Raw genomic sequence first — 12,628 nt, forward strand, 5'->3', positions numbered from 1 at the left:
TTACTGGAAGTCTGGGGGCTAAAAATATGCATGCATTATACATTCTAGGAGTAAAACTGGGTGAGTCTGAACTGAATGTATTATCTCTTGAGAATAGGTAATAAAGGGGGGAAGTGATGACCATATATAAATGTTTCATATAGTGAAATTGGTGTTGAGTTATTGACTTTTAGGTCATTACAGAGGATAAGGAGGAACTCTGGAGGAATAAAGATATAACCTCAGTTTATGGAAAGGCTTCTTCATAGAGCTGTGAAAATGTGGAATAGACTCTCTCAGGAACTAGTTTGTTTTTTAAAACAAGCTTGATATATTCCTAAATGCACAAAATAAAACTGGATATTAACATTACAGATAACACCAGAGATTGTTGATCCAAAGACTATCCAATTGCATTTGGGGGATTAGGAAAGATTCCTCCCACCCCCCCCCCCCCCACAGGTGCAAATTGGACCGTGCTTTATAGGGACTTTTTTTACCTGCCCTTGGATCAACTGTGGTAAGAGTTCTGTATATGGAGGTTTTCTATTGGTTTTATTTTTTTCTGTCAGTTGAACTAGATGGCCTGTTCAAGCTGATTAACTACTGTATGTTTCAGTAACATTTTGTCAAACCGTGCACTGCTAAAGAGTCCAAAGATAGTTTGATCACACATGGACATCTGCCTTCATTTAAAAGGTAATGGGCAGCTTTAATGCCAGTAAGGAGAAGGCAATAAATACTCTGACCATTGCAACATTCTATGGTGTTTTACATACAGCCAACAGTTATCGACTTTTCTAAGCAGCTAAATGAGGACTAAAATAAAAACCTTTTTATATACAAAAGCCTTTGAGCTGCAGTTGTGTATATAAAATGTGATTGCAGAAAAACAGGGTAAAGCTATAAATAAAATATTTAAAGTGATTGTAAAGGACCATGCTTTTTTAAAATTTAAAATGTAAAAGATGTTATACATACTTGCTCTGTGCAATGGTATTGCACAAGAGAGGTGCTTATTTTCTCTTCTTGAGTCCCCTGCCAGCACTGTCCCCTCCTTCCTATGAGTGCCCCTTCAGCAAGGCCTGTGCTTTGTGTCCATAGGCACACACAGCATGGCACTGCCACTCTACTCCCCTCCCCCCCCCCCCCCAGAATTTGACTGACAGCAACAGGAGCCTGTGCCTTTGAGACCAGAGGGATAAGCGGATCTGCAGCTGGGACAGCGCTGGATCATGAGAGGAGGCACATAACTGTTTAGGGACAAGGGGGCAGGTAGTGGGGTGTTTATTTTTTTTTGTTTTTTTAAACATTTTTAAGGTAAAAAATGCTTAGACTGTAGAACCACTTCAAGCACTTCCTGCTTGCAATTTCAAAATCTGGAATATCATTACAGATGTGGGTTAACGCCTCAGTTAAATCTGTGAGTTAATGAGTGTGTTGTATGTGCGTTTTACTTTTGTTATTAAATAATATGCAGCATGTTTTGCTGCAAAGATGACTTTTCTGTCACACTGCATCGACAATGCACCAAAATACCTACTGTAAATGGAGCCTAACGAGAACTACCAAAGTCAAGACCATATCAGGAAGAAAACCAATCTCAGACAGAACTGCATGCATTGTTGCTGGCACAATTTATATCTTCAGAAAAGCATCGTTAAAAGACTGTCTTACCTATGATTTCCTTACAAAGATCAACGTACCTAGGGTGCCACTAAAAGCTTGGACCACAGCATTTGCTCTCAAATAGCCTTTGTTTTATTGGGTAAAACAAAAATAGAACTTAGTGGCTACTTTTATAGGGAAAAAAAAATGTAAAAAGTTCTCCTTGCCAACTCTTGGATGTGTTATGCTGTGGGGTTGTGTGGTATCCAGTGGCACAGTGGAAATGCTGTACAAGTAAAGCAGGGTATGTTCGTTGATGGGGGGGGGGGGGGGGGGTTCGTATTTTGTTTTTTGTTTTTTTTTGCTGGTTGAATAAAAGAAAAGCTGACAGATCCCTGTATCAACACAAACTATGTTGACGCAAGGATCTCTGCTGCTGTGACTTTGTATTCTTAGAGAGAGGGATCTTACCGGTAAACTAGCTTCTGTTGAACAGACGACAGTGCACACAGACTAAAATTTGGCTGGTTCCTTCTGAACTGGCTAATTTTTGGTCCATGTATATCTGCCTTAAGAGTAAATATTGGTGCCTTAAGATGAAAATTCTGGTACCGCAACCAAAAATTCAAATGTACTTGGCCAAACACAAAAACGGACAGTTGTGTTAAGTTTTTTTTTTTAGATTTAATTAATGTGGCTGGCAATTTTGCATTGAAATCACTAGGGGGGTTGTTGTTTCGTTGAAGTCATTGAGGTTGTGATTGTACCTGAAAGTCTATGGAATGCGATTTTGCATTGAATTCAATAGGGGTGATTTTGCATTGACGTCAATAGGGATGTGACTCTGCATGATAGTCTGAGACGCAGTTTTGTCACTATGGGGCGTTTTTGCATGAAGGTCTGAGATGTGACTTTGCATGTATTGGCCCCATTATCAGCATCTTTTTTCCTATTGGCAAAATGCCGACATCACAATTTTTGGCCGATATATCAGTGCATCCATAGTAAATGATGAGTAAGTAGAGGGGTACGTGTCAGGGCAGGAACGCTGGAATGGGTGGGCAGGTAGGCCTATGGTACGGTCGTGCTGCGACTGACGACAGCCACTACCCACAGACCTGAGTCCCTCAGGGCGCGGAGTTTAAGCCCCAGGCCACCCTTCACCAGGGCCCCTGATGGTGGGAATGGACTTGACGCAGCCTGAGACCAGGTCGCGGCCCCCGAGTGACCCCAGCTGCGATAACGACTGCCGCCAATGGCGTACAGCTGGTGGGAGCTAGATGGGAACACGAGTAGAGTAGTCAGACAAGCCGGGTCAATAACAACGGAGCAGACAGTACTAGACGGTAGGCAAAGAATACTCAGGTCACGGGCCGGGTTCAGCAACGGGAGGTCAGATAAAGGGTTAACGCAGAGAGTAGTCTTGTCCAAGCCGAGTCGGTTACCAGGAGAGCAATGGGAACAACACAAGAGCTTGCAACAGGGCAACATACAGGACACAAGTGCAGCGCACACTTGCAGACAGGAGGTTTAAATGTGCTCAACCACACCCTTCTGAGGAGGAGCCGCCGAAGCCTGAAGGCGTAAAGGTTCCCACCATGCTTTGCAGAAAACCAAGATGGATGCCAGCTCATGGAGATGCACAAGCTCTGAAGAAAGGTAGGACCTTGACAGTACCTCCTCCTCAAGGGCCCCTCCCCCTCCGCGGCTCAACAAAAGGTTTCTGAGGAAATTGTGCGTGAAACGCACGGAGGAGGGCAGGAGCATGAACATCCGCGGAAGGAACCCAAGAACGTTCCTCGGGACCATAACCACGCCAATGGACCAGAAACTGTACCCGACCGCGGACCAACCGAGAATCCAAGATGCGGCTCACCTCATACTCCTCATGGCCGTCGACCCTGATAGGACGAGGCCGAGGCGGAGAGGCAGTAAAGCGATTACAGATCAGAGGTTTCAACAGGGATACATGGAAGACATTGGAGATGTGCATCCCAGGAGGAAGAGCAAGGGCATAGGCAACCGGGTTCACCCTGCGAAGAATGCGGAAAGGACCAACAAAACGGGGGGCCAGCTTTGGTGCAGGCACCCGAAGCTTGAGGTTACGAGTGGACAACCACACCCGATCTCCAACCTGGTATGAGGGAGCGGGCAATCGTCTACGATCAGCCTGGAGCTTCTGGCGCTGTGCTGAGTCCTTCAAGGACCTCTGAATCTGCCCCCATGAGGAGCGCAGAGCAGCCAGGTGGTTATCCACAGCCGGAATGTCCTGTGGAGAGAACAACTCAGGCAATACAGCGGGTTGGAACCCATAGTTGGCCATGAAGGGGGACATCCCAGAGGAGGAGTTGACAGCCGAGTTCTTCGCAAACTCTGCCCATGGCAGGAGATCGACCCAGTTGTCCTGATGATCCGATATATAGCAACGAAGGAATTGTTCCAGGGCCTGGTTGGAACGCTCCGCAGCCCCATTGGACTGAGGGTGGTAGGCCGAAGAGAAGGAAAGCTCGATACCCAACTGGGAGCAGAAGGCGCGCCAGAACCTGGACACAAACTGGCTCCCACGGTCCGAGACAATCACCTTGGGCAACCCGTGCAAGCGAAAGATCTCCTTTGCGAAAACCGTAGCCAGTTCTTGTGCAGTCGGCAATTTCTTGAACGGAACGCAATTGCACATCTTAGAAAAACGATCGATCACCATAAGAATGACCGTATGACCTTGAGACGCAGGAAGATCCACAATAAAATCCATGCCCAGGTGTGACCAGGGATGCTCCCCATTGGGAATGGGTTGCAGAAGGCCCAATGGAAGGTGCCGAGGAGATTTATTCTGGGCACAGACCGAACAAGCTGCTACATATGAGGCGATGTCAGAACGGAGAGATGGCCACCAGAATAACCGAGAAACGACCCAGGACAATTGCTTCCTACCAGGATGACCGGCAGTCTTGGAATTATGGTAGGTACGTAGCAAGCGGGTACGCAATCCCTCAGGTACAAAACATCTTCCAGCCGGTCTCTCAGGGGGAGCGTTAGTTTGAGCCGCCAGAATCTGCTCCCCAAGGGGAGAAGTCAGGTTGGTACGAATGGCAGCCAGGATCTGGTTTGGAGGAATGACCGAGGTCGGCTCAGTGTCCTCCCTGGACAGCTCAGAGTATTGCCGCGACAAGGCATCGGCCCTGACATTCTTGGAACCAGGCAAGTAAGAGACCACATAGTTAAAACGTGACAAAAACAGAGCCCACCTGGCCTGACGGGGTGTCAACCTCTTAGCCTCCGAGAGATATGTGAGGTTCTTGTGGTCAGTGAGAACTAGGACCGGGACCACAGAACCCTCAAGCAGGTGCCTCCATTCCTTGAGAGCCAGAATAATGGCCAACAACTCCCTGTCTCCAATCTGGTAGTTGCACTCTGCAGAGGAAAGCTTCTTGGAGTAGAACCCACAAGGAAGTAGGGGTCCCTCGGGTGACCGACGCTGGGACAAGAGGGCGCCTACTCCTGTCTCAGATGCATCAACCTTGAGAACAAAAGGCAACCCAGGATTGGGATGAGACAGAATTGGGGCCGAAGTGAAGGCGGCTTTCAGAGCCTTGAAAGCTGAGATGGCCTCGGGTGACCACTCGTGAGGGTTACTGCCCTTCTTGGTCAGGTCTGAGAGAGGCTTGGACAGTGTGGAAAAGTTCCTGATAAACTTCCGATAATAGTTGGCAAATCCCAAAAAGCGCTGAATGGACCGAAGACCACTGGGACGAGGCCACTGCAGAACCGCTGAAACCTTCTCAGGGTCCATAGAAAAACCCACCAGGGAAATGATGTAGCCCAAAAAGGCAACCTGGGATTGGTGAAATTCACACTTCTCGAGCTTACAGAAAAGCTCGTTTTCACGTAACCGCTGCAGCACCCGCTTAACATCCTGGATATGAGTCTCCATAGACGCAGAGTAAACCAGGATGTCGTCCAAGTAAACCACCACGCACTGCTGTAACAAGTCATGTAAGACATCGTTAATAAACTCCTGAAAGACCGCGGGTGCGTTACACAACCCGAAGGGCATAACCAGGTATTCATAGTGGCCGGTTCTGGTGTTGAACGCGGTCTTCCACTCGTCGCCCTCCTTGATCCGTACGAGGTTGTAGGCAGCCCTAAGGTCGAGTTTAGTAAAGACCGTTGCTCCCTTGAGGCGGTCAAACAACTCGGTGATCAACGGAATAGGATAAGCATTTTTAATCGTGATCCGATTGAGACCCCTAAAATCAATGCAGGGTCTCAGCTCACCTCCCTTCTTTTTCACGAAAAAAAACCCAGCTCCTGCTGGAGACGTAGACTTGCGAATGTGCCCCCGGGAAAGCGCATCCGCAACGTATTCCTCCATGGCCTGATTCTCTGCCACCAAAAGAGGAAACACCCTGCCACGCGGAGGAGTGGCACCAGTTTGTAAGGTTATGGCACAATCGTATGGACGATGAGGAGGCAGAGCACCGGCGCGCACCTTGTCAAACACGTCCAGGTACTCCCCATATTCAGTGGGCAGCACAGAGTCAGAGGAGGTGCACAGCACCTTAATCGGACCACGGATGCAACCAGCCCCACACCGTGGTGACCACGAGAGAATCTCGGCCGATCGCCAATCAAAGGTCGGATTGTGCCTCTGAAGCCACGGATAGCCCAAAACCACGGAGTAGTGCGGGGAAGAAATTACCTGGAAACAGGCCAATTCCCTGTGAACAGCCCCAATAGCTACCTCCACCGGCAGGGTCTCGTGGGTAACCTGCGACGGCTGCAAGGGCCTGCCATCTATCGCCTCGAAAACCAATGGAGTCTCTCGAGCCTGCAGAGGAATGGAGTACTGGGCAGCAAACGAACTGTCCATAAACAAACCGCCAGCCCCAAAGTCTACCAACGCCTGGGCCGTCACCGAGCCTCCTGCCCAAGAGAGGACAACGGTGATAAGCGGTTTATCTTTACGGGAAACCGGAGACGAGGAAACTCCACCCAAGATCTGCCCCCGACAGGATCTCGGGTGCGGGCGTTTCCCGGACGGACCGGACAGGACTGCCAAAAATGCCCCCCGAGTCCACAGTACAGGCAGCGACCCTCCCGACGCCGAGAGGCCCGCTCCCCCTCGGAAAGGCGAGCAAACCCCAGCTGCATGGGCTCACTACCAGACAAACCATCCCCAGGAGGCGTCGGAGGAGAGGGAGGCACGGGTGGGACAGAAAACGTAGGCGCCAAACGGTTAGGAGGCGCCAAACGGTTGCCACTATGTGGCAAATGAGGTTTAATGTTGATAAATGTAAGGTTCTGCACTTGGGGGCTAAGAATATGCATGCATCATACATACTAGGGGGGTACAACTGGGGGAATCAATGGTGGAGAAGGATCTGGGAGTTCTGGTAGATCACAAGCTTAATATTGGCATGCAATGCCAAGCTGCGGTTTCTAAAGCGAGCAAAATCCTCTCTTGTATTAAAAGAGGTATAGACCCCAGAGAGAGATATCATATTACTCCTGTACAAATCATTAATAACACCTCATCTGGAATATGCAGTTTTGTTTTGGGCACCGATTCACAAAAAGAACATTGGGGAACTTGGGAGAGTACAGAGAAGGGCAACTAAACTGATAGGAGGCATGGAGGAGCTCAGCTATGAGGAAAGATTACAGGAACTGAATTTATTCTCTCTTGAGAAGAGGAGATTAAGGGGGGATATGATCAACATGTATAAATACATCAGAGATTCATATAGTGAACTCGGTGTAGAGCTTTTTACCCTGAGGTCATCACAGAGGACAAGGGGGCACTGTTTACATCTGGAGGAAAATAAATTTAATCTCTGAACACGGAAAGAGTTGGTTCTGGCCAGCTCAGTGGATTGCTTAAAAAAAGGCCTGGATCGTTTCTTAGATACACAGAATATAGCGGGATACTAACATTTATAGGTAAAGTTGATCCAGGGAATATCCGATTGCCTCTCGGAGGATCAGGAAGGACTTTTTTTTCCCAGCAGGAGTAAATTGGATCGTGCTTTGCTGTTTTTTTTTTTTTTTTTGCCTTCCTCTGGATCAACTGTGGGTATAGGATTAGGATTATAACTTTTATTTTTTTTAATGGTTGAACTGGATGGACTTTTGTCTCTTTGCAGCTAAACTAACTATGTAACTTGCACACGATTTGTTGATGGAAATCCGCTCTGGGGAAAATTAGTGCAAATGCACTTGCAGAGTGCACAGTGTATTTGTCTTTAGTAAATCAATCCCTATATATTTCAGGTAAATGGTGCCTTAAAATGTGTCTATTCTCATTAGAAACACACGGGGGGATTTATCAAAACTGGAGCAGACAAATCGGGAGCAATTGTGCATGGCCACCAGTCAACATCTATCTTCAGCTTGTTCAGTTAAGCTGTGAAAATGAAAGATAGAAACTGATTGGTGGCCATGCACAACTCAATATTCTGGCTGTTTTCAGTTTTGATAAATTTCCCTCTGCTGTACTTTTCCCCTTCAGTTTGTTATGCCTTCAGCTTCCCACAAAGCTGTATCAAACAGAATGACTGAACAAAGCTTAGCACTCTTCAAAGTCTTCTGGTGATTTTTTTTTTCTTTTGCTTAAAGCTTACCATAGTACAAATTGAGGTTTGAACTATAATGATATAATTTTAAGGATTTATGAGATGTCTTATTTCTCACATTACAAATGTCAGTCATTTTGATGCTGTATCGTTTAACAGGTTACAAATCTAAGCACACGATAATTCACTCATCACTTCTTTTCTCCTTTCTTATTTTTAACACAGCCTGGCAGTAAGATGGTGGCTTCTGCCAAGGCTGCAGTTCCCACAGTAGCTGATCAGGCAGCAGCCATGCAGTTGGGTCAGTGTGCGAAAAATCTTGCAACCAGCTTGGCTGAGCTACGTACAGCGGCACAGAAGGTAAGATATCTGGATGTGGCATAAATATCAACATGCCTTGCACTTGTCTTTTGTAGTCAAATCATATTATGTTTTACAGGCCCATGAAGCTTGTGGACCTATGGAAATTGATTCAGCCTTGAATGCTGTTCAGACTCTAAAGAATGAGCTGCAGGATGCTAAGATGGCAGCTACAGATGGCCAGTTGAAACCTCTTCCAGGAGAGACGGTAATGTTGAATTTTCCAAGAATCCGTAACATGAAAATAAGATATTAAAAGTCTAATGTGTAGACTAGCCAGTGATGCTCAATAAATGTAACCATACAATGTTTTTTTCAAATACACTATTAAACAAAAATGTATTGACTGCTGAAACCCTATCATTTGCCTGCTTATCAGACATCAGGGACCCACTGATAAACGCTATATCTTTATCATTTAGTACAGGACACTGGAATCCGGTTTTAGGCCATGGGTGTTTTATACCTTAACCTTCAAATGATTAAGTTCTCCTAAAAAGCTTTGCTGGATCCACCCCCTAGTTTTTCTAATGTAGCCACCTACTCTGTAAGCAGCTAGCTTTTTGCTAATTTTGCTAATTTCTATAGGTGATGGATACCTTCTCTTGGGTAAGAATGTCCTACTATTTGTTCACCAGATTCCTACTATTTTTAGCCTGTACCCAGTATCCTTATACATATTGGTTCATGGCTCCCATGTCTTGATGGCTTTTGCATCCTTATTCTAGAAGACATACCGCAGTGATACACACACAGGCAGTTCATAGGGCACAGGTGTGTGGAGACTTGCAATCTTGGTGTTTTTACCTAACTCTACTGTCTTACTATTCGATCTAAAGAATTAGAAGTTATAGCATTTAGCTATTCTAATTTGGCAGTCTTTTTCCACTTTTGAAGTAAAAATTTTTCCATTTAGTAACCCCGTGCTTTTAGTACTCCTATCTGCACACCTCTCGCTGGAATTCTACAAAGACACAGCCATTGGAATTCAGTGCCTGGTTTGTCTCCGTCATATTGGACACACTGAAGCTCTTTAATCCACGTCCGTTCTAGGAGTACCCACAGGGGAAGACAGTCACATAGTAATGGAAAATTACAGCCACTTTTTGACTCGGCTATCATTTTCAAGTGCTCTTCTGCCTCACCTCTACCTGACTATATTCCTGGCTTAAAACCAGAACCATCTGGCACACTTGCTGTGGCAAAAACCAAGGGGGGGGGGCAGACATTTTGGCAGAAGCAATTTAATATTTTTCACTGCTACAATTTATGGAAGTTACTTCCTTTACCCGCTTACCGTTTGTTGGCTACTGTGGATTCATTGTTCAAGGTGGTGGGTACTAGTCTTTGGGTAGTTAAGCGCTGCACAACCCCAATGTGTTCAATGATGCACTGAAAAAAGGGCCTTCTGTAGAAAGTCCCTTCTTACTCTGGGTCAGGAACCTGGGCCTTATGCAATGAGTGGCCAAACGGGAAGAGGTTATTTCCCTCTTCTGACAACTCTGAAGCCTTGTAACTTTGAACCCAATTTTTTTCTTTTTTAATTCAGATTTTCTTTATAAAAATGTTTCTTCCTTTTACAAACAAAATATAAAAACAAAATAATTACCCTCCTCACAGGGCAGAGCAAACAATCCAACAGCACAAAAAAAAAGGAGGAAGGAAAGCCCTGCATGGGGGAAGGAGTGCAACCACCATAATAGAGTGATTAACAAATAATCTTTATCAAAAATTAGGATACATACACTCTAGCCATTTATACCATATTGCTTCAAACCTCTACATAGAATATCTAAGATGGTATGTTTTTCAAAGAAAATATATTTAAGCTTTTTTATCCATTCAGAAAGAGAAGTGGGCGGAGGGGGAAGTCCACTTGAGTACAATTAGTCTGCAAACTATAAATAATGTGGATTCTGATCAGTTAAAGATAAATCCACTTGACCACGTAAACGGCTAAGAGGGTCAACCAACAACTTAACCCCAATAAGCCTGTTGAAGTGGAAGTAAACCAACTGAAAAAAATCCTAAACAATGGGCCCCCCTGCAGTGTTAGGTTATAATGTACTAGAATGCCCCTACCACTAGTACGTTATGACAGACTTACTTGTACATGGAGCCCTCCAGCATTGTGCTTTTATGACTCCCCGGCACCGCCATATTCACCCAGTCTTCCTTTTTGGTTTGTGGGCTCTGGCAGTGTAAATGGCTGGAGCCGCGATGACCTCATCCCGTGCATGCGCGCTGGATCCCTCGGCTGCAGGACGGAGCTTGAGTCAGTAACATTACCAGCTCCATCTGCTGTGTGAATATCTCCTAAACGGTGCAAGTTTAGGAGATATTCACTGTACTTACAAGTAAGCCTTAATATGTACAACTTAAAAAGTGGACTTTACTTCCACTTAATCCCTACCACCTCAGCCCAGTATCATCTTAATTTAGGACAACATGAATAAGGGACCCAGATTTGCGTCCACATCTAGCACATGAAAGGGTCATCTTTCAGACAATATTAAATAAAAATTCAGGAGTTCTATAAACTCTACGTAACCTAAATGCCTTCGTACGTCTATGAGAGGGAGATAAGGAAACTCCCAAGAGAATGTAGAATATCCTCCCAGCTATTAGGAATAATCATATGCTACCTATACCATATAAAATAATAAAAAATTGTGTAGTCAAAATAAAAATATCTCAAAAAGTGTCCATAAACAACAATACACCAAAAAGTCACTAATTAAGATCAGTGTATAAACATACAAGTGTCCTTCAAACATTAATTCACATAGTGGTATTTAAAAATCCTGGTGTTAAAGCCTTCCACGTGATTCCCACGATCAAAATAGAATCTCAAAAAAAAAAGAATTTTTTATTCTATTTTGAGGTTCTATTTTGATCATGGGAATCACGTGGAAGGCTTTAACACCAGGATTTTGACATACCACTATGTGACTTTTTTTTTTTTGAAGGACACTTGTATATGTTTATGCACTGATCTTAATTAGTAAATTTTTGGTGTATTGTTTATGGACACTTTTTGAGATTTTTATTTTGACTACACAATTGTTTATTATTTTATATGGTATAGGTAGCATATGATTGTTTATAGATTTTTACACTTTTAGGGTAAAGGTGATATTTATGCTATTGGGTATACTTTAATTTTATTTAGGGAGTTACCCTAATTTTTCACATGTATCATTAGGAATAGAGCCTCCTACATCTCACTCCCATGGAGACCTACATAACAAAGGTAGTCTGAAAACAAATCGATTTAATAATCCATGGTAAGTATCCGAAATCAATCTTAGTTAATGACGCATTAACTAATAGTGTTAATGAGAGGCATGGAGGAAAAATTTAGGCTGAACTTAGGCTGAACTTAGGCTGAACTTGAATAGAGTGCTTAAGTTGGAAGAAATTGATAAAACCACTTAGGAGTAATCTCAAATTCTGCCACAAATTGGGCAAAGGATTTTAGAGTACCACTGTCATAGAGATGTTCCAAGGTACATATTCTGCTTTTTCCCATCTCTGGAATCCCTGGAGCTTACAAATTTCAGGAAAAAGGGAATTATCCCCAATATTTTTTTGTCGCATCCCATGTTGTGTACATTAAAAAAAAAAAAAGAGTAGGATATGATACCTGCAAAACCCTTTGAGCTGGCATCTCCAAAGTACATAAACATTGGCAACTTTTACTCCTAAGTGAGCATAGGCTGTAGGGAGGTTTAGAGGACATTTCAGAGTTCCACCCCACTAGATGTTGTAACAGGGCCGCTAAAAAAATAAATCCATGGATTAGGGACAGATAAATCTGCATCATTAAGATATTGTAAAAATTCTAATTTTATCCTTGGTGACTTCCTCCCTCACATCAGGTCCCTAAATATAGTATTGCCCCTTACAAAGATCCTTGGAGGTATTTATATAGGAGAATTATGGAGAAAATACAGCAATTGTGGCAACCAAATCATTTTAAGCAAATTAATTCTAAGAGAGGTAACTTGCACCACACTTTACATTGCTTTTGAAATTTAAAAAATAAAGGGAGAATATTGTCTAAGATGTCATCTGGGAGAGTTAGACATATTCTCCCCCAAGTATTT

At 44.3% G+C, this 12,628-nt stretch overlaps 1 protein-coding gene across 6 annotated transcripts in view; it reads left to right on the forward strand.

Annotated features, from left to right (window-relative positions):
- Positions 1 to 12,628, forward strand: part of TLN2 (talin 2) — a 307,615-nt gene that overhangs the window by 193,207 nt on the left and 101,780 nt on the right. For all 6 annotated transcript variants that reach the window (XM_089671420.1, XM_089671426.1, XM_089671424.1 and 3 more), the window contains 2 exons: positions 8,385 to 8,519; positions 8,599 to 8,727. In XM_089671420.1, the coding sequence (XP_089527546.1) occupies positions 8,385 to 8,519; positions 8,599 to 8,727 (264 nt within the window). The remainder of the gene's footprint in view (positions 1 to 8,384; positions 8,520 to 8,598; positions 8,728 to 12,628) is intronic.

This window comes from Staurois parvus, unplaced genomic scaffold, assembly GCF_062004578.1.
Source record: "Staurois parvus isolate SC_StPar_1 unplaced genomic scaffold, SC_StPar_1.0 ptg000105l, whole genome shotgun sequence".
Classification (NCBI taxonomy): Eukaryota; Metazoa; Chordata; class Amphibia; order Anura; family Ranidae; genus Staurois; species Staurois parvus.